General features: G+C 44.4%; 1 protein-coding gene across 6 annotated transcripts in view; it reads right to left on the bottom strand.

The window, feature by feature from the left end:
• Positions 1–22,827, bottom strand: part of hecw2a (HECT, C2 and WW domain containing E3 ubiquitin protein ligase 2a) — a 40,656-nt gene that overhangs the window by 8,107 nt on the left and 9,722 nt on the right. For 3 of the 6 annotated variants that reach the window (XM_079518127.1, XM_079518131.1, XM_079518132.1), the window contains 21 exons: positions 22,252–22,421; positions 21,291–21,430; positions 20,617–20,717; positions 19,084–19,706; positions 18,422–18,679; positions 16,639–16,948; positions 16,241–16,333; positions 15,583–15,733; positions 14,538–14,650; positions 13,005–13,120; positions 10,586–10,771; positions 9,119–9,253; positions 8,194–8,293; positions 7,345–7,441; positions 6,922–7,005; positions 6,735–6,823; positions 6,479–6,599; positions 5,815–5,928; positions 4,116–4,268; positions 3,141–3,239; positions 1,560–1,689 (listed from right to left, as the gene is read on the bottom strand). In XM_079518127.1, the coding sequence (XP_079374253.1) occupies positions 1,560–1,689; positions 3,141–3,239; positions 4,116–4,268; positions 5,815–5,928; positions 6,479–6,599; positions 6,735–6,823; positions 6,922–7,005; positions 7,345–7,441; positions 8,194–8,293; positions 9,119–9,253; positions 10,586–10,771; positions 13,005–13,120; positions 14,538–14,650; positions 15,583–15,733; positions 16,241–16,333; positions 16,639–16,948; positions 18,422–18,679; positions 19,084–19,706; positions 20,617–20,717; positions 21,291–21,430; positions 22,252–22,421 (3,383 nt within the window). The remainder of the gene's footprint in view (positions 1–1,559; positions 1,690–3,140; positions 3,240–4,115; positions 4,269–5,814; positions 5,929–6,478; positions 6,600–6,734; positions 6,824–6,921; positions 7,006–7,344; positions 7,442–8,193; positions 8,294–9,118; positions 9,254–10,585; positions 10,772–13,004; positions 13,121–14,537; positions 14,651–15,582; positions 15,734–16,240; positions 16,334–16,638; positions 16,949–18,421; positions 18,680–19,083; positions 19,707–20,616; positions 20,718–21,290; positions 21,431–22,251; positions 22,422–22,827) is intronic. The other 3 variants (XM_079518129.1, XM_079518128.1, XM_079518130.1) reach the window with 3 other exon arrangements.

Below are 22,827 nucleotides of genomic sequence, written 5' to 3'. Positions count from 1 at the left end.
TGTGAGTGTAAGTGTGAGTGTAAGTGTGAGTGAGTGGAGGGAGGAGTGATTGGAGTAAAAACTGTGATGCCCGATTTTTGGGTCTGATGTCGATTTTGAGTCCTAGGGCTCCATTTTCGTCACCGCTAAACCCGTATCCCTAAACTTCTTTGCCTATTTTTACTATTTTGCAAACACATTTTTGAATAGTTAAAATGGTCAGTCTACAAGCTCACACAACGTGTCAATGTAGATTGGCTAGTTGAACTATTCAAAAATGTTCTTCAAAATAGTAAAAAAAAAGGCAAAGAAGTTTAGGGATAAGGGGTTTAGCGGTGGCGAAAATGGAGCCCCTAGTCTGCGAAGTTCAGACCGATTGTGTAAAAAGTGCAATTTGAAAAACTGAGAACATCTAATTCATCAGCAAACAAACACAGCTAACTTTTTGTCTCCACCAGGCCGAAGGCATGGGGAGAGAGTATGTTTTGCACTCCGTCCGTGTGTGTGTCCGTCCTTCCTTCCGTCCTTCCGTCCGTCTGTGAACAGCTAATCTCCGGCACCGTTAACCTGGTCGATGCCAAACTTTGCACACACACTCCCTGGATGCCAACGATGAACCTCTGCCCCACATTTTCCAGAACGGCCTGTTATAGCGCCACCATGAGGCAGCTTTTCACATGTTTTACCTAAAACTGCACCGATCTGCGTGAAACGTTCCATGCACACTCCCTAGAGGCCAAGGATAAACCTTTGACCTGCATTTTCCGCATCTGCCTTTTATAGCGCCACCAGGAGGCCGACTTTTGTAAAACACATTTTTTTATATTACTCCTCCAGATTCTGTCCAAAAATCTCACAAATCGTTACACAGTATCTCTATGGTCATGTGCTCAAGTCGGATCTGTCCGATATTTCATATTCCATCCTAATTGGCTATAATTGGCTTTCACAGTTTGCAAGATTGCCCCGTTTTGAACAAAAGCCTCAAATCATGAACGCAGCATGCAATTTACGTGAAATCTTTCACACATTTTCTTACTAGGCTGAGGAATATATCCCACCCTTTTCACATTGGCCTGTTATAGCGCCACCAACAGGTTGATTTTTGCAAAACACATTTTTGGAACAAAATGCCTCAAATCATCCAATTGCCATCAAAGGCGTATGAAGAAATGGCACCCTTTTCACATTGGCCTATTATAGCGCCACCAGGAGGCCACAACCTGACCTGCCCTGGTGGAGACCTGTGCCCCGAGGGGCACTTTTTCTAGTTGATTCTATTTTTTCCTCTAAATCTCGCATTGCATATTATTGTCGTAGCAAAAATAGCTGATCTACAAGCTCAAAACGTGTCGCAGCTTCTAGATCAGCTATTTTTGCTATATTTGAATTGAAATCCTGAATAATTTTTTGCAATTTTTTAATTGGAATCCTGAAAGGTTATAGTTATGTTAACTTTCTGAACTAAATACAAATACATTGGACATAAAAAAGATAATAACATTTTAATACTAGTAATTAATAATATATCAATGTTCGGTTAACCTGCCTAAACTGTACTCCTGGGCACACAAACACACCTGTCCAAACACCTCCTCGTTAACAGTGAAGGTCAGGTCCAGCATGTCTTCGATGTCGTTGTCCTTCATCCACTGGAGGCTCTGATGGAACTCCTCGTCCAGGAACTCCAGGTCACTCAGGTCACATGAGCTACACAGGGGGCAAAGGTCACAGGCAGGTCATTTGTGTGTTTGTCAGGTTGGTGCTAATTGTGTCAAATCGTAGCTTACTATGATATGAAAAGAAAATGTTCACAATCAGTGGGATCACAATCCAATAAAGGTTAAATGTCATCATCAAAAAGTGTGTTTTGGGCCAGGACCGCTTGCTTTTCAGTCCAGGCACCTAGGCTCCATGACAACACGGCATGACATCAATCATCACTTTGACATGATGTGGAGTGGACGGCTGTTTCCTGGATGTATATATACATATTTTACTGTGTGTATTACCCTTACCTCTGTGCTACTGTGTGTATTGCCTTTACCTCTGTGCTACTGTGTGTATTGCCTTTACCTCTGTGCTACTGTGTGTATTACCTTTACCTCTGTGCTACTGTGTGTATTGCCTTTACCTCTGTGCTACTGTGTGTATTACCCTTACCTCTGTGCTACTGTGTGTATTGCCTTTACCTCTGTGCTACTGTGTGTATTGCCTTTACCTCTGTGCTACTGTGTGTATTACCTTTAGGCTTTACCTCTGTGCTACTGTGTGTATTACCTTTAGGCTTTACCTCTGTGCTACTGTGTGTATTGCCTTTACCTCTGTGCTACTGTGTGTATTACCCTTACCTCTGTGCTACTGTGTGTATTACCTTTAGGCTTTACCTCTGTGCTACTGTGTGTATTGCCTTTACCTCTGTGCTACTGTGTGTATTACCCTTACCTCTGTGCTACTGTGTGTATTACCCTTACCTCTGTGCTACTGTGTGTATTACCTTTAGGCTTTACCTCTGTGCTACTGTGTGTATTGCCTTTACCTCTGTGCTACTGTGTGTATTACCCTTACCTCTGTGCTACTGTGTGTATTACCTTTAGGCTTTACCTCTGTGCTACTGTGTGTATTGCCTTTACCTCTGTGCTACTGTGTGTATTACCTTTAGGCTTTACCTCTGTGCTACTGTGTGTATTACCCTTACCTCTGTGCTACTGTGTGTATTGCCTTTACCTCTGTGCTACTGTGTGTATTGCCTTTACCTCTGTGCTACTGTGTGTATTGCCTTGCCTCTGTGCTACTGTGTGTATTGCCTTGCCTCTGTGCTACTGTGTTTATTGCCCTGTGTTTCTGTGTTGAAAAAGAAGTCTCACGCTGGGACAATAAAGTCTAATCTAATCGCAAATTAAAGTCTGCCGAGCTGAGGCACATTTTAACACCCCGCCTCTTAACAAACCGTGCCCTAAACGTTCTAAATTACTGGTGCATTCAGACATTTAGGAGGATGTTAGGTTGCCTGAACAAAGTAATTAATTTAAGAGTTGCCCCCGCTGACAGTAAACCCTGCCAGCTGCTGGCTGAGAGGACCTGGATGACATACTTGTCCTCTCAGCAAGGTGTTTCAGAACACCATACAGGGAGGGAGAGGGCAAGTTGAGGTGACTCACATGCGAAGAAGACCTTTGTAGAACGGCCGAGTGAAGAAGGCGTCCAACAGGTATTGATGAATGAGAGCCAATCCCAGGATACGACCACTGAAACGGAACCTGAGAGAGAAAGAGACAGAAAGAGAGAGAGTGTTTTGTTAACAAATCTCTTGGCCTCTTAACCAACTCTCCAGCGTTTACAGCCAATCAGGGTTAACCCGGCCTCTATTCATTGCGCATAAATCTTTACTACTGTAGAGTCCTGTATATTCGTTCATCTATTTTAATGTCATCCTTCCATCCATCCATCCATACATCCATCCATGATACATCCATGCATCAGTGTCAGATCCATTGAGGCCAAATTGACTGATGAGCCAGTTGATTTGTTGAGCCAAATTTTCACATTCCATCTCCTCCAAATAGCCCTTCTATTTTGGGTACGGCACCGAACAGACACATCAGAGTTGAACAGAATGGATGTTCAGGAGATAACCTCATAACATCACCCACAGAACAGCATGTACTGTGGTTAACTGTGGTTATGGATGCATAGTTGCATACACACGTACAGTATGTGTGTATGCAACTATGTGGTAGACAGACAGACAGACAGACAGACAGACAGACAGACAGAGGGGGGGCTGACAGACAGACAGAGGGGGGGCTGACAGACAGAAGGACAGACAGACAGACAGACAGACAGACAGACAGACAGACAGACAGACAGAGGGGGGGCTGACAGACAGACAGACAGACAGAGGGGGGGCTGACAGACAGACAGAGGGGGGGCTGACAGACAGACAGACAGACAGACAGACAGAGGGGGGGCTGACAGACAGACAGAGGGGGGGCTGACAGACAGAAGGACAGACAGACAGACATACAGACAGACAGACAGACAGACAGACGTGGGGGCTGACAGACAGACAGACAGACAGACAGACAGACAGACAGACGGGGGGGGGGGGGCTGACAGATGCTCTCAAGTCTCACCATTCATGGTGGTTGTCCACAAAGGCAGACATGGGGCTGATCTGGACAGTGTAGGTGTCATTGGCCGAGTATTCAAACAGGCCGTAGTATGGATTGAACAGTTCTCTGGACACCAGGAAGAAGAACTCTCTGGACGGACCACTGTAGTCCAACCTAAAACATTACATACACAATACATATACAGTCATTGGTGGAGTATATACTCAGTAAAATAAGTAAAATACTCAAAGTATTCTTCATATATATATATATATATATATATACTGTATATATATACTGTATATATATACTGTATATAATTATTTATATATATATATATCAATACATTGCTTGAAAAGTGCTAGTGATGCACCGATGTATTGGCCACATAATCGGTATCGGCCGATATTGCCGTTATCGGTCAATATCGGTATCGGCAAATAAAACTGCCATTAAGCCGATTGTTGAGGCATACATTTTGCATTGACTATGTTGGTGTGTTGGTTATCTGTAGTCTACCCCCCAGCCTCGTTAGGCCACATGTTTTGGACGTGTCCTTCCCTCACTACCTACTGGAAGCGGATATTTGACGTATTCTCTCATATGTGTGGAACAGTGGTAACACCTTCTTTCCACACCGCCATTTTTGGCATAGTCCCCCCAAACTGTACACTCACATCTCCGCAAGCAAATGCCTTGGCATTTGCATCCCTATTAGCCCGTAGACTAATCCTCCTCAATTGGAAGTCGGATAAGGCACCTTCCTTTCAACAATGGCTGAAAGAAGTTCTATCATTCCTGCCTCTGGAGAAGCTCAGGTATAGAGTGGACAGAGCCCAAAAAAACTTTGTCCTGGCTTGGAGTGCCTTTGTGGAGTTTGTTGAGGACTTTCCATTTCAGTGAACTGTAATCCGGACTGTGTCCGACTGTCCCTGTCTTGACTCTTTTTGATCTATGATTGTCCGCTGCTTTGTCCCACCACTTTGTTTTGTTTTTTGTTTTTTTTAGCCTAGGGGGGAGGGGGGAGGGAGGGGGGGGTTTGTATATGTTTGTGTGTTTTTGTGTTTTCTTGCATACATGTGTATTGTCATGTGAAGAAATGTAAAAATAAAGTTTACAAATCTGTAGTCTACCAAGCTGTAGATTCTGAACATTTATTTCTTGTATTGAATATGTATTTGTTTCTCTGGCTCAAAAGGGGGAAATAAAAGCAACAAAAACTAAATAAACATATATCGGTATTAGTATCGGGTATCGGCTATTGGCTAAATTGTTATTTTAACATCGGTATCGGCCAAGAATTTCCATATCGGTGCATCCCTAATACAAATTGTAAAGATATTACAGTACAGTACACACATTGCTTCAAGAACAGTGTTTCCTGCATTGCATTACAAAGCAGTGTTCTTTGTTTAAATGAATAGCAATAAATGAGTTGTAACAATATAAAAGGTGTTCCTCACCCCTCCTCTCCAATAAATGAGTTGTAACAGAATATAAAAGGTGTTCCTCACCACTCCTCTCCAATAAATGAGTTGTAACAGATATATAAAAGGTGTTCCTCACCACTCCTCTCCAATAAATAAGTTGTAACAGAATATAAAAGGTGTTCCTCACCCCTCCTCTCCAATAAATGAGTTGTAACAGAGTATAAAAGGTGTTCCTCACCCCTCCTCTCCTATAAATGAGTTGTAACAGATATATAAAAGGTGTTCCTCACCCCTCCTCTCCTACGAAGCTGATGTACAGTTTGCTGCGTTGCAGATCTTTACGCGAGTAACACATGATCTGATTAAATGCATCTTCCAACAGGTGATCTCTACGGATGATCAGTCTGAAAGAGAGAGACACACACGCGCGCACACACACACACACACACACACACACACACACACACACACACACACACACACACACACACACACACACACACACACACACACACACACACACACACACACACACACACACACACACACACACACACACACACAATGTTTGAAATACTTCCATTTACGTAACACACTCTTGATGCAATAGATGCAGCACACGGTTTGATCCACCGCTCTCTTGCCATTGCCCTCATAATTCACAGGGAAAGCCAGACCTAGTGCCTTTAGTTTTTTACTGTCCCCCTGACATTAGCATAGCGTGCGTCTCTATGTGTCTCATTGGAGTAGTGTGTGTTTATGGGTGGCAGGAGCTTGAGGTTGAGTGCAGAGCAGTTAATTAGCAAATAAAATAGAGCCATGAATAACACCTGCGTCTCTGCGATGGTGAGTCAGGAGTTTTTACATCCATGTCTCCCAGATGTCAATTATACATGCATGATTTATATAACCAGAAATGAAGCTCAGAATAACATACTGTAAACAGCAACATACTTTACTTTCCCTGGTCCCTGGCCGTATCCCTTGGTCTCCAGCTTTCTGTAGAAGTTCCTCAGTTTGGCCTCAAAATCACGTTTATATGGAGCTGGAGCCCGAGCATTAGCCCTCTGTGTGCCTGTATGAGACACAGACAGACAGAAAGAGAGAGATGGAGGGAGAGGGATAGATGGATAGACACAGACAGACAGACAGACAGACAGACAGACAGACAGACAGACAGACAGACAGACAGACACACAGACACACTCACCAGGTGAGCTCTGAGGAGAAGAGAGCGCGTATCCTGGATGGAGTAAGGCATGAGGAGGCACAAATGACATCACTTCTTCCTCAAACAAGCTGTGGAAAAAACAAGCAAACATGAACACCTGAGACATTTTCATGTGAGAATGTTCATGGATGCACACGCATGCATGCACGCACACGCACACACACACCTGAGTAGCATGACCAAATCAGCATCACTGGAGAGACGAGCCAGTCCAGAGACGCCCTCACTGCGAATAAACTGTACTTTCTCCCTGAAATACGCGCACGCGCGCACACACACACACACACACACACACACACACACACACACACACACACACACACACACACACACACACACACACACACACACACACACACACACACACACACACACACACACACACACACACACACACACACACACACACACACACAGTCAGGGGTTATCTGAGGAGATCCATTAGGATGAAAGGTTAACTGTGTGTTTAAGATGACTGATGGTGATGGGAATAGAGTTGATAGAGTACAAGGATAGAGAGAGGAGAGAGGGACGGGCGGACACACAGTCAGAGACAGACAGACAGACAGACAGACAGACAGACACGTACTTCAGGGCGTGGTTCCTGATGAGCTCAGGCTGTTTCTCTTGTAGGATGTCAATGATGTTTGGTTGCCGTAGAAACGCCACTATCTTGTCATTATAGGCTGGAGAAGACACGGAAATGAAGACAAATCAACATATGGAAGCCTCTCTCTGTGTGTGTGTGTGTGTGTGTGTGTGTGTGTGTGTGTGTGTGTGTGTGTGTGTGTGTGTGTGTGTGTGTGTGTGTGTGTGTGTGTGTGTGTGCGTGCGTGCGTGCATGCATGCATGCGTGCATGATTTTAGTTAGTTAAGTTAGTTTTGTACACACACAGTACAGTTTCAGTTTTTTGTAAAGCCTTGTTTATATTTTGTATTAACCGATTCAATGCTGTTACCAACATAAGCAAAGAAGAAGAGCCACATCCGCCCGACCCAGAAGTGATAGCCCTCCATATAATCTAGCCTCACTCTAGGCTGACGGACAATACATTTTCTTAGCGCGAGCTGGATTAATGTTTTATACGGTCCCAAACATGGTACTTTATCCCATTTTGAGCAGAAAAAACAATAATAATTGCCCGCGCGTGCACCACAGATTATCATGTAGGCTGTTTCTACAATGGGAGGCCTGTGCGGAAGTGAAAAAAAGTTACCAATAATATATTTTTTCATTTTTTAATCAAATCTCGTGTTTCTCGTGGATGGCCCAGATGGTAATAATAGCTTTCCTCGAGATATCTCCTGGATGGCTTGGGTTGGGTTGGGTTAAGATGTTTTGTCAATTCTAGTATTCGTTATTTCATTAGTTGTAGTGATGTGTGTGTGTGTGCGTGCATGCCTGCCTACAGTACACGCGTGCATGCATGTCACTCACCCACAGGTACCAGGTCCTGGTACTGGTTTCGACTGGATCCGCTAAACGTGCTGGAGGGGCGGGGCACGGGAGGGTTATTCTGCCGAGAGTCATCAACCACCTGCAACAAGGCGGGGCCTAATGGTCAGGTGGAATCCTGGTCGTTGTGACACCAATTCTCTGAAGGTTAACCACTTAAACTATAGGAACAGCTTATCTTTATTAACTGAACTCATTAATGCCAGGAAAGCAGCTGTGTCATTTTAGATATTCACATATAGGATCATACATCTTTCAGAAAACTCTTAGGATTTAGAACATTGGAAAATGTTTGGAACATTTTGAAGTCTTCTCTTCTGGGGGTCCCTGGTGCAAACATTTTCAGATGGGGGGCCCGGGATATGGCCGCAGACCCTCATCAATCGATGGGGGGTCTGCGGCCATATCCCCATATCCCGTCGATTTGCGGGTCCTTGACACGAACAAGTTTGAGAACTGATTTAGAAGGTATTTGTAGAATAAGGGCCTTTCTCGGCCCCACCTCTCTCCCTGTGTTTTAGGATCCAAGATGGCCGCAGCACCAGGAGGGGGTGGCCTTACTAGGCTGCGCTCACAAATTCAAGACACCTGTCTTGCGTTTGTCTTGTGTCTGTGTTTAATGGCCACTCCAATGCATTTCCAATGGAACCCCATATGGTTTGACCAAACATTTTGTTTGATGGGGGGGAGGGGGGCAGAACACATCCATCAAAGCTGTGTTCAGACACAAGTCAGGTGACAGACACAAGGCAAGTGTCTTGAATGCAGCCCACTAAGGGCATATGTCGACGCCGCCCGCTCACCTCTGCCCCACCCCCTCCTGGTGCTGCGGCCATCTTGGATCCTAAAACACAGGGAGAGAGGTGGGGCCGAGAAAGGCCCTTGTGTGTGTGTGTCTCTCTCTCACCTCCCCGGCGCTGTGGCTACGTTGGCGGCTGAGGTGTTGGCGGTGAGCCAGGAGGCCAGTGGAGCGTGAACTCTGGAGGGGTAGGCGGGGGTCGATGAAGGTGGTGGAGCGACAGTTGTGATCCACAAAAAAAGGCTGTGGAGCATAGTATCAGGAAGCCACTGGATTCTTTCAGAACGGTATGAAAAACATCTGGCATAGACTGAGATAATAGTGTGATAAGACGCCAATGTCAATACTTGGGCTCTTCATTGGGCATACATAAACCCAATGTATGTATGTATTCTGAGATGTAATGTTTATTGGACAACAAAACGGTCTACTATGGTGTCAATATGGTGTACTGTATACTTGTTTTTTTTAATTGATCTATTGTGATCTGATGATGATTGACAGACTGAGGTCGCTATATAATGATGTGTTAGCTGTCATATTCAGTGGATCTTAATGAAGGCTATTTGAGCCAAAACCTATAAAATAATAATAATCTCTCAAATCTGTCAGCACCACTGCCCTAAACATGTAGGCTAAAATGAGGTGGTGCACCCAGAGGCAAACATCTCGTATTGCTTTTTTACCGAATGGGTTCCCAAATTGTAATAATAATGGCTTTACTTAAAAAATACACCTGTTTGTTTCATCGTAGTCATGCGGAGAAGCATTGTCTTGACAATTTGACAGGCATCCAAAATGTATATCTAACACACTCTAACACACTGTGAAAATATAACATTTTCTAAAGGCATGCATGGACATACACTTCCATTTTATTTCCAAGTGAAAATGACAAGCAATTAAAATCAAGAGATATGGAAACAATCTAACAGCCTATATGCAATGTTATAAGTTAGGTGCTTAATCATTCACTCATTTGAACAAGTGCTTTAACAGTCATTCAGATAAGATTTTGCAGATATTGCAGATCTGGATCAGACCTAGGCTATACAAGAATGTACTGGTATGCGAGAGCATAGACAGTTGCTTACAGTTGGGCTTGCAAGTAGGTGTGTGTGTGTGTGTGTGTGTATGTAGTCGGATGTGAGGTAGTGAGGTGGGCGGGGGGAACTCTTTCTTATTGGCTTTCTATACGTTGTTTAGTCGTATTCTGGTTTTTCATGTCGTAAAATCGGGCCGTTTCGAGAATGCGGGTTATTTAAATGACGGTCAGTTTCAGCCATGAGATTATAAAGGTGAGACCAAATGTACGGTAGGATTGGCTGTATACGATTTCTTGATAAATCCCACTTGGACGTGGGCATAAGCTCATTCCTGGGCTCAAATATAAGCTGGTTTGTACGTTCCATTGATAAATGAGGGTCTTTGTCTTTAAGGCTCTTTGAGTATCCTACCAGAGACAAAGCAAAGAGAAAGTAAACCAACTCTCATACAACTCTCCATGAGTTCAACACACGCGCACACACACGCACACGCACACACACACAAACACAAACACACACGCAACCCTACCTTCCCAGTGTGGTCGTGTTTCATCTCCCAGCCACGGGGTAGCTCCAGCTGCTTGTTGGAGAACAGGTTGAGAAAGGTGACCAGGTCTCGGTTGTGCTGGTAGCGTTCAAAGTGATGGGTGTCGCGACGCACCTTGCTGATCATGTGCTTCAGGCAGGTGTTGCTCGTAAACATGCGGTAGGCACTCTGTAAGGGGGCGGGGCAAAAGGACAAGGTCATCGGAAAGTGACGGGCGACGGATGAGCCCTTGTTTGCGTTTTTTATGTTTGATTTGCATTTAAAACTATGAAGATATACGTAGTATTATTGTATTGTTACAATAATACAATTATTGAATTGTATGTAGCTTATTGTAACAAAATTGTGAATTATTAATATATATTTTTAAAACTATTATTGTGCTTGTATTGGAAATTGCATTTCCAATACTCTGTCACACGGGTAATTTTAGTATTACAATAATCTTACTGATTATTGTAATACTAAAATTACCTGTGTGAAGTGATTGGTGCAACTCCGTGTGGGGATCCCCGGGGGGTCCCCGGAACATCCAGGAACGCGCCCAGGGGGCCGGGCCGGTTCCGCCGTGCCGCCCCGCGTCCGAAACGGTTGAGAAATGACAGAGTTACCGTGTGGGGGTCCCTCTACTGTACCATCTACTGTACCGTACTGCACTGTCACTGTACTGTACTGGCACACCCAAAATCATCATATATACAGTTAATATGTGCGTGTGTGTTTGTGTGTGTGTTAGGTTGCGCACAAATGGTGAAAAACAACCATGCTGTTTTCGTGCTCAGACCCACCCAGCCAGCCACACACATAGCTCCGTAAGGGAGTGGTTGCACCACTCAAAAATATGAGGAGGCTGGGGTCAGTAGTACATCTAATCCTGAGAGTCAACAGTATACTGTAATTGTCCACTTCAGTGTTCCATAATGTTGTCATTATTAGGAATCTCTTAATCTCTCAAGACAGATTCTGCTGACAGCAGAATCTGTCAGCACCACTGCCCTAAAAACATGTTGTATTATTGTTAGTAGGAATAAACAGAAGCACCCGGGAGGAAGTGGACTAAGAAACGGGCGGAGCCAAAACGAGTTCCTGTTTCTACACAAAAAAGGACGTGGTGCCCTCAGAGGCAAAAACAAAGAGGGAAAATTCATGTGACTCCTGCTAATGTTATATAATTAGCCTATATGAGTGAGGTTACTGTACATACAATAAAATGCATAAACAAAAATTACGTTTGTTTAGCCCCATTGATGCTGAGACGTAGTAGCCTATCTGGTATGATGGTGGAGCTGAACTGACCACTCACACCTTGAATTGCTGTCTTGTTTCCACAGCTGGCATGGAGAACACAAGCATGTGCCCAATTGAAGTGGCCAGGTTTGAGACTAGCTTCATTTCTATGTAATAAACGTCTAAACAGGGGTTCTATCATACAGATTGGTTAAAATAATGTGTTATCCCATGCCCTATACTGGCAGAGGGGATAATGACTGTAGTTTTTCTACAGTCTGCACTATCCCATATACCGTGGTGGTGTCTTGGATTTCCTGTTTTAGCGATACAGAGAGCATTGATGGACGTAATACCATGGATTATTCCTTCCTATAAAGACATGGAGATATGTTTAAAAACAGTTGAGGAGGTTCCTTTAAGTCACTACATAGTGTTGTTGACTCTATGTTGTTACAAGTGATCCAATCTAAATGTGTTGTTTCTCTTGCCTTCCAAATTAGTCATGATTATGCCAATTCCCCTTCAGAGTCCCTGTCATTGCTGACTCCTACAGTCTCCTCTGATACGCATGATGTCACCAGCAGCTTCTTTTCAACTGACAGTGCAGAGGAACATGCTATTCATCACAGTTCAGCTCCCTGCTGAACACTGAACAGGCATCCTGATTCCTGACTAACTGGTAGGAATCGATAGTGCAGCAAAAGTCATCAACCTTGACCAGCTCAGTGGCCTTGTGGTTAGAGTGTCCGCCCTGAAACTGGGAGGTCGGGGGTTCGACCCCCGGCCGGGTCATACCAAAGACTGTACAAATGGGACCCAATGCCTCCCTGCTTGACACTCAGCATCAAATGGTTGGATTGGGGGTCAAATCTACTAATCAAATGATTCCCGAGCGTGGCGCACGCTGCGGCTCACCGCTCCAAGAGATGGGTCAAATGCGGAGAACAAATTTCACTGCGGTAACGTGTGTGACAAAAATCTTATGACTTTGACTATGACTTTGACCTTCCCGCCTGCCATTCTACCCACAAACACGACCAATTGTGTTCGTTGGGAGTCTCCGGCCAATAGAGGATTCGAACCCCAGTCCACAGTGGTGGGCAGGGCGTTTACCCTGCACCCCCCGATGCCTACCTTCCCGTTCTTTCCAATTTTCGGGGCTGAAACTCACAGGGTTAGAATGCAGCACTGTGAAGAAATCTGGGCTGCACAGGAACTTGGCGCTGGGTGACTGAAGCAGCACGGAGAGACGTGTGCGAGATGTGAGACGCGACTCTCTGCGGAACTCTGCAACACACACACACACACACACACACACACACACACACACACACACACACACACACACACACACACACACACACACACACACACACACACACACACACACACACACACACACACACACACACACACACACACACACACACACACACACACACACACACACACACACACACACACGTTACAACACAGTACTGAATTTCCCCTCAGTGATCAATAAAGTTCTATCTGATCTTATCGCATTTTATCTGTACCGAGCGTTAACAAAATACGCTGCCTCATCTATGAACCACCAAACAAACGTACTACTAATAATACAAGCTTATGTTTTTTCATTTTACTGGAAGGATGATGTGTAACACACCGGCTCTCAGCCTGAGGGGTGGGGTCCACTGGTATAGGCCATGAGGATATTGCAAACCCTAACCCCAAATAATTGACAGGATTTTATTGATAATATTATAACATTAATATAGTTGGTTCCCCTGATCCAAGGCTGCATGGAGGTGTGACTTTGTAGTCCAGGAAGAAAGTGAAACCAAATTTCCATGACAGGTTTTTGGTCATGAACATGCCGTGACTAAAATATATTAAAAAAAAATCACACCCGTGTGAACTGAGTGGTGTAAGGTATTATATAGCCTGATCAGCTGTGGTCTGACGTAATGTCTGACGTAATGAAATCACACCCGTGTGAACTGAGTGACCATAGCAACCATGCTCATTTTTTTGGTAGGAACAAACACGTGGACACATGGACACGTAAACTAACAAAGCCAGTTGTTGGAGTGTTTTACACCACTCAAAAATATTACACACATAATGTACAAACCCCTTGTGTCCTAAATATCATTAAAATAAGCTCATTTTATGATAGCACAAAATATGGCACTGGAGCTCTGCCCTTTAGAGTATGGGAGGACATTGTGGACTATCCATTCAGAGTATGGGAAGCCATTGGGGACCCCTCATTGACTGGCCTTTTTCCAATAGGGAGAAAGGTGACGAAAGTGACGACTAGCTCAAGTGTCTGTTTATTGACAGCTTTTATTTGCCAAGCTCGGTGTAAAAACTATAAACATAAATTGAATTTGATTTTATTCAAGCACTTAAAGCCTATTCAAACCTTTTCAAAGATAGCTGATCTACAAGCTCACTACGGTACGCTTTGTGTGTAATTGAAGCTTGTTCATCTACTATACCGACATGTCAAAAAAATAGCGATGACAGGCTGAAAGTGGTTAAAGATCAGGACTCATTGGCTGCATAATTGCACATACCAATGTAACCAAAACTTCCAATAATGGTCGATATTATAGACCGATATATGGGTCGGGCTCTACAATGCATAGTCATTTTGAAAAAAACACTTCATCATCCTATTTTAACATTATTGCACAAAATGAGACAAATATCTGACCAGGGATGGCGTGGGGCAGCTGCAGGTCAGCATCTGGGTCAACGGGGATGTCCACGGGAGGGGTCTCCTCTGTGCGTTCAGTGTTAGTTATGGTTCTCCTGATACTCTGGTACCTGGAAAGAGAAGCACAGTTACATCTGAGACATCTACATGGAGCTGCACAGCAAAAACCCCGTTAATGTAAGTTACTATGAAAGTGTACAAATGTGCCTTGCTCAAGGGTACCTCCAGAACAGTTGTTAAAAACACCTTGAATGCCCGGATGTAGTTGGAACCAGTAAATCAGTGCGCCCAGCGATTTGCAGCTTCAGAGCCCATTTCAAGGTGGCACGCAGCCATCTTGGAAGGTGCTAGATGTAGCCAAAAGATCCGTTGGAGGATCAGCAACCAACGTAGGTATGATTACTTCTAACGCGACTAGCGACCGGACCGAAATGGGCCATCAAAAACACACTTTGTTTAGAATTGGAAGCATTGATTTAGATCAAAGAGTTATTCACGTTTTAAGATTTTCGATCCCATCCATTAAAATGGAGGGGGATGGATGTCCCAACCGGAAATGACATTGAATGTTGCCCAATAGACACGCTCCCAGCCTGTAGAGCGGTGCGCTCGGTTATGGAATGATTAATGTTCCGTCTTTTGATTCATCTCCATCCAGGGCATCTGACGTAATTCATTCATTAATAAGGCGGAGACCTCCGTCTCAGGCTTTCTAAGTGTTAAGGGAGGGGAGAGCAATTCTCCTTCACTTTTATACGTTTTTTAAGTTGTGTACGTAGGTGTGTCTAAGTATAGAAATGTAAAAACAATTACTGGAGTATTATTTGCACTTGAGTAGTCTTCCAAATAATTTTAACTTTTTTTACTCTCTTAAGCATCCTTAGGCTATGAAAAGACACTGTACAAATAGCGTGTATTATTATCACTTCTGTTCTATCCAGACATTCCCTGCTGATCCACGGGATTCAAACCAACACTGGTCCCAAATTCCATACAGGGAACCTGTCCGACCTGTCAGACCTCTGCCATCGGGGACATATACCTGCGGTTCAGCTGCTCCATCTGCTGAATGGAGCTGGAGCGAGTGAGGCCCTGGGGGGCCGGGGGCCCAGTGGGACGCTGCCAGGTGGTGGTTCTGTTCACATGGTCCACGAAGAAGATCCGCCCATGGCTGTCGATACGAGCCTCCCAGTCTGTGGGCAGCGGACGGACAGAAAGTTTCAGTTTGATTAATATGCTAAGAGCTATTAGCTGGCACAGTAGGCAACTGTTTAGAGCCCCGCAGATTTATATCACTCTGGCCAAAATATCTGTCATTATTTTGACAACATCAGTATGTGCAATTATGCAGCCGATGTGTCCTATTTTGGGCATGTCATTGTAGGCGAATATTTTCAAAAATGTTGTGAGCTTGTAAATCTGCTATTTCTGAATAGGGCTTAAAGGAGTATTTCACTTGAAAACACCTTGGGGTTCAATTTAACATCTAGTCATACTTTTGTGTGCACCCCACCCAGACAGTGCTGCATTCTCCAAAATCGGGAACGGCATCGGACCCAGGAATGTGGCATCAGTCTGGCTCTATGACTGATACACAAACACACTTAAACACCAAGGATGCATCCAAACGGTACAGATCATGCAGATAAACCTAATGGATGGATACAAACGGTACAGATCATGCAGACACACACACTCACTGGGAGGAAGTGGCTCATCGACCCGCTGGTATCTGTGGATGTCATGACGCACAGTGGGCAGCGAGCGCACTGTGTGGCCGTTAACCTGGGACCCTGTGTACATAGAGCACATGGCTAGTCTATTAACACAGGTTACACAGGCCAAGAGGACATTTTAATGAATAAATAAAAAAAAGTTATAACATTTTTGTCAATTCACAATAGGTTTTTTTCTGCACCGAGCGAGAGAACAAAAAACGGTCAAGACACCACACAGCATTATGTCATCGTAACATCGGTTACGGATATTTGGCTCTTCAAAATAAGGGTTGCAAGCGGAAAACCTGCGCGATAAATAGATAAATAGATCCTGGTGGCCATTGGGCTAGTAACACTCAAGCCTTCTTCACGTTGCATACCTTCTTCTCCATCTGTCTCCGTGGTAGCACCGGCCTCTGAATCCCCTGACCCGGCTGCGGCTGCCTCCAGTCGCTTTGACCCCTCCCCTTCCTGGTCCTCAGCCACGCCTCCCGCTGCTTGCAAACTGTGCCTCCTCTCAGCTAGCGCCTCCCCTGGCTCCTGCCCATTGGACGGCAGAGCCTCTCGTTCGTCTTCGTTAGTCGTGGCTTGCCCGCCCCCTTCATCAGCTACATCCTGATTGGTTGGTGGGATGTCAGTGATGGCCTTTCCTCCTGGGTCGATCACAGTCTCCGCCCCCTCCTCTCCTTCCTGTGAAACAAATAAAAGAAACCCAAATCACAAGTGAAACAGGAGGATAATATTTGTTTAAAGTACCATACCAGTGTTAACACATATCATTTTCCTCAGTCATACAGTTTACATAAACCTTCACCTTTTAAATAATGTTTGAGATATTGTGTTTATGTTTTGTCCATATTCAATAAACGGAACATCTTTGTCAATGTCAGCTGTAACTCCCTCTCTCGTTAAAAGCCCACTTCAAGCTTAAATTTGAGTTTGAAATGGAACTTATAAGGAACTAATACTTTGTGGATTCTGTAAGTGTAACGATATTGATTATGCATGACCGCTGGTCTACAAAGAAGCCATACTCCCACTCACTGCCAATGAGAATGTGATCCATATGAGTCAAGCATGCAGATATGTAGGTCATTATTTGATTTTTACCTTATTGTTCCTTTCTATCTATCTACAATCTATCTATCTACAATTATGCAGCCGATGTGTCTGGTGGCATCACAGCTTTAGACATATTTACAGTACTAGAGGTTCGGGACGCTGTGTGGCCCTCACACCTACATCACTGCCGTTACGACCATGTCTGAGTCATAGTTTCTGGGGCTTTGTTCATGCCCATATGGAGGAGATCCCTGATGTGTCGTCAGTATGCCCATATATTGATGATTCAAGTTTCTTTATTAGGAAAAAGACCCCTTGAGATGTACCATCTCGTTTTCGAGGGCTCCCAACACAGATCGGCGGTTCTGGACAACTGCACATCTATATATGAGTAAATATGGACATATTGGTTGGATCGACGTTTCTGGACAACCGCATACACAAACTACAATAGAGGGCATGCGCATGCATAAAGTGAGTGGCAATTCGAGTGGCAAAGTGAGTTTAACGTTGTTTAACGTTGTTTAATGCAATCAGACTTTTTTGTTTGGATGCATGGGCTGTCATGGCCATGCAGAAAGTAGTTTTTTGCATGGGCATATCGGTCGGATCTGTGGCTCTGTGCAACTGAAACTCCATAATATGCCTATATATGGGCATATCAGGTTTGTTTATGGATATGTCCGAGTCAGATTGACGTGGTTCCATTAGCCATTTTTGAGGGCCGTTCAGCTATTGGTGTAGACTTTCGTCTTACACAAACCTAAATTCCCATTGACAATGAATGGAGAATTTACGTCATATGTGTCTGAGCAAATCGACATGATGATGTACGATGATAAGAGCTCCCCTCACTTCACACGGCTGTGATTTCTTTTAATATAATAGGCGAAGGTTTCCAAAAATGTTTCAGAAATAGCAGATCTGTGAGCTCACAATATATTTACATATTTTCTTGTTCATTGTATGACTAAAGATAAATGTTCTTTTCGCATTTTGAAATGTAATATACTTGATCAAAGAAATGTACACATTGAAAATACAACGAGTAACATGTGTAATTGTCTCTAGAATACACATGAGGCCATTATGTGATCTCACCACGGCGGTTGTCATGGTGATTGGACAGCTCTCCGACGAGGAGAACGCTGTCTGTGGGGCCGTCGCCATGGAGCAGGTGTCCATCTCTGACGAGGCGTCTTCGGCCTGGCCCCTCCCCTCCTCGCGCACCTCCGCTCCCTCTGGCAGAGCAGCGTGGGACACGGCCTCTGTGAACGGCGCTTCTTCCACTTCAGAGAACACCTCTGGCTCTTCTGAGACCTCCTCCAAGGCCGGCGCCACCGCAACGTTAGGAGCCACCTAGAATGTCAGTTACAGAAGAAGGAAGTGAAAATGATTTTGTGTCGAGTGGGCTTTAACTGTAAACTACAGTATACAATAAGAAATGGTCAAACATTGCCCAAATTGTGAAATATTACCTAGGAAACAAAGATTGTGAAAGCTGATCTACTATCTTGTGAGTCTATTCACAATATTTATCTGTGGAACCAGGTCAAACTAAATGTAACACCTCAACTCCTACAAGTGCATGTCAGGGTGAGGGGGGGGGGTCCCCAGTTCAAATGATTATTTTGGTTATTCGGTACTAAAAACATCAGTAATTTGTGGTCTAAGACTTTTAAAAGAATCGGGATCGGCATCGGGCTCAAAAGTCTGGCATTAGTTGGGCTCTAATTATGACCAATAGTATTGTGATACTCAACCAGTACTGTTGCAGGCTTGATAAGTACCCGTGTTTCAGGGTGGTCTCCAGCCGCTCTTCCTCCTCCACCCTGCTCCTCTGTGATGGAGGAGGTCATCACAGAGGAGTCCATCTCCTGCTGGAGATCAGGGAAAGGGTCTTCTTCCTCGAGGATGTCTGGTGGGTTCCCATTCAGCAGCAGCAGTGGTGACCCCGGCATCGGCGGCAGGTCCAGGATCACCGACCTCTCCTCGTCCTCGTCGGAGTCGATGTGGAGCATGGCGCTGAGCCGCGTGTGTGTCGGGAAGCTGGAGTGTAATTTTGGGGTGGCGGCACCAAACGGCCGGTCCCCGGGGCCCTTGGGGGCCTCAATGGCATCGAGGCCTTCGCTGAGCGACCTCTGGAGCGATTCGGGACACGACGACACTTGGTACCCCATGATTCCACCCTCGGCTCCGCATGGATCCTTCTCCGGGTAGGAATGGCCCATGGCCCCGCCTGCCCATATACTCCTGGAACAGTGGGAGCCGGTGGGGGAGTGGATCACCACCCCTGGCAGGGGGTGGGGAAGGTCCTCATCATCAGAGGGAGTCCCCGGAGCTCCGTTCAGTGATGAAAGGCCGATGATGGACTCAGGAGAAGCACCTGGAAAGAACATTCAAGATTAAAGATTGTTATCAAACAGAAGGTAACATTATATCAAACGATGAGTGGTCTGAGATATGTCAATTCCGATGGAAATGTATGGAGGGAATTTGGGTGGAAATGACTTGTCCGTTTCTTCATTAAGCCGAAACAGAAGGCACATTTTTCGAATGGGGAGGCAACATGCTGGAGACAGTGTGGGTCTTGGGAGGCTAACCATTGGCATATTTTCTGGGGGTTCCCAGTGATTAGAACCTTCTGGACAGAATTTCAGAGATCATTAAATACAATATTTGGTGCAAATTTGCCCTTAGAGTTTACTACATTATTTTTGGGACATGCACATTTTCAGACTGGAAGATCTGATGAATACCTATTCGGTATTCTGATATCTGCATGTAGAAAAGTATTTACTTGCTTCCTGAGGCCCCCACCATAAAAGAATGGATAGATATAGTAAATTATATTTATAATATGGAACAGATCACTTTCTCTCTCAGACTGCAGAAGGAGAAATGTATAAAGTTTTGGTCTAACTGGGTGGAATATATTATTCCTTTGCGACCAGATTTTGTAGCGGCAAGGATTGAATGATTCTGTCTTACTCATGTCTCTCTCTTTTGGTTTTGTTGTTTCCTATGAGTATTTATTATATTGTATTGTACTTTAACATTTCTGTACACATCATCCATGTCTCCCATATGCTTTATTTTATTATTATTATTTTATTTTATTATTAAAAAAGAAAAAAAAGAAAGAAAGAAAAACTGTGGACAAAGAAATACTATTTGAAAAATGGTTGTATAATATGATTGTGGATGTCCCTAAATAAAGAATAAAAAAAATAGCAGCAGAAGTAAGAAGAGAATAAAAAGATGGAGACATTATTATTCATGTAGAGAACTCTCACCATCTGGCCCCGTTGAGGTAAGCTCCACCTTGAATGTCATCTGACCACTCACATGCTCCGTGGGCAGGCGGCGACACAAAGAGAAGCTCACTGGTTGAATGCTGCAGAAAACAAAATATGATCAATTAACTTTCAACTAGGCCTGTCCCCGACTAAGAATGTATAGAATCGAATCTGATTGGCCAAATGTTGCCTATAGTCGACTGGTAGTCGAATCATTCAAATAATAATGGTTCGACTGAGAGATTGTTAGTCGAATCAGTTTGATCAGTCTGATTGCATAACATAAAACATGGATTATTCCATTTGGGCTGTGGGGGGTGTTTAATGTCTGAGTTAAGTCACAATCCAAGGAATCCAGAGGATTTTTTACTGTACGATCTAAGGTTCATGGGTAGTTATTACGTGACTGTAACAGTGCCACTATGAGGCCAATTTGAAAGATTTGGGTCAGAGGTTATTCCGTGGCCTACTGGGAGTGTGCCACTCGGTCAAGCGGTGTCCGAGATGAATTATTAACAGACAAAACCACAGACGGATGGACGGACCGAAAAGGACAGGCCCAAAAACATAATGGTGTGGGTGTGTGCGTGTGTGCGTGCGTGCGTGCGTGCGCATGTGGTTGTGGGTGTTCATGTGCATGTGTGCGTGTCTGCACACACAGTATTACCTACCCAGGTATTTTTTCTATAAGCCTCTGCACAGGGATGGTTAGCTGCCCCAGGAAGCGTTTGATGATCGGTCGACTTTTGGCAAACTTGTCCTTTACCTCAATGTACAAGATGTCCGTCATTAGAGCTACAAATGTATATTTCTGTGGAAAGAGGAAGATACAGTGAAGTAGTACAGTCAGTACATTGTCATTGTACACTACATTTCTACAGCTGTATGTGTGTGCGTGCAATGCATGCGTGTGCAGTAATAATATCACAATTTAACTACCTAACCACTTAAACCCAGCATCCTTAACACTGTCCCTCCCATTCACGAGTTTCACAAGTTAATTGATTGTAGAACAGCTTCCCTCCCAATAACGGGTTACACGAGTTACGTTTTCATTGTTTAATTTGCATTTTTAATACGTTTTAAGATTAAAGTGGATTTTCATGAAAAGGAACAATGACGTCGGCGCGGTGGTTCTTCAAAGGTTAGTAAATTCTTAGCCTGAGCTAACGCTAGACATTTCTGGCCTAGATGGGAGGGCCGCGGCTCAGATTTGCGCACACCCTGATTGGTTCACCGATCTGTCCGTCAGCCCCGGTCTCTCTCCCCCAACCCCTCGTTTGAAGTTCCACTGGTAATGATTTCCTCACGGTGTTATTTTGGTGCACACCGCTCAGAGCCCTGACGTCACATCATTTGAAGCGACGCCTACGCGGAAGGGTTGACTCCCACGTTTAGGCCAGTGCAGCCCATGCGTAAATCCAGGCTTTAATTTTTCGCGCAGACGAAATGAAAGCCTGGGTATCGAGGCTAGTAAATTCTAGGCAGTCAACGGGGCATTGTGATTAATTAATTCTGCAGTCAAACTGTTAATTGTGGGGGAAGGCTTTCGCACAACATGTCGGGCTGCGACACATTGTGACCATAACAGAAAACAGAAAAGACACTAGTACAGATCCCTGACGTCCTCACCTCTCCGTGCCAGACGGGGTTGGTGGTGTTAGCGATGATGGCGGAGCGTCTCTCCTGGCCATGGTGGCTGAATGTCGGGAAGACACTCCTCTTGCCAGGGTGGATGGACATCTTCAGGTAGGGGTCAGGGTTGAAGAACATGCCCTTCTTCAGCCCAATGGCTCGAAGATCTGCCAAGCAAAGCAGTGAAATGTTGGAGCAGATCTACGCTTTTGGCTCAACCAGTAATATGTATACATATAATACATAATATAGAACGTCCATGTGTAACAAAGACAGACAGAGGGTTGACGAGTCACACATAGCGGTGCCGGCTGGTTAACTGCAGTCTATTCTTGTACTACTGTATGTACATACTGGGCCGGCTGCAGGCAGGGCTAAGGAGATATAGTGGCAAGAGCAGTAAGATACTGTACATAATTATGGTAATAGATTTGTAATAAATAAGGATGTGAATATTTTGTTGCTGTCAGGAGGAAATCTAAATTTGAGGTTTTTGATTACTACGTCTGTGTGTTGTTTCGAAAATATTGAACCAATGAAAAGTAGCCGAAATCATCCCACGGGACGGTTTGA

Source organism: Electrona antarctica, assembly GCF_951216825.1.
Source record: "Electrona antarctica genome assembly, chromosome: 13".
Lineage (NCBI taxonomy): Eukaryota > Metazoa > Chordata > Actinopteri > Myctophiformes > Myctophidae > Electrona > Electrona antarctica.
Note: the sequence above shows the minus strand (reverse complement) of the source record. Positions and strands in the feature narration are given on the sequence as shown.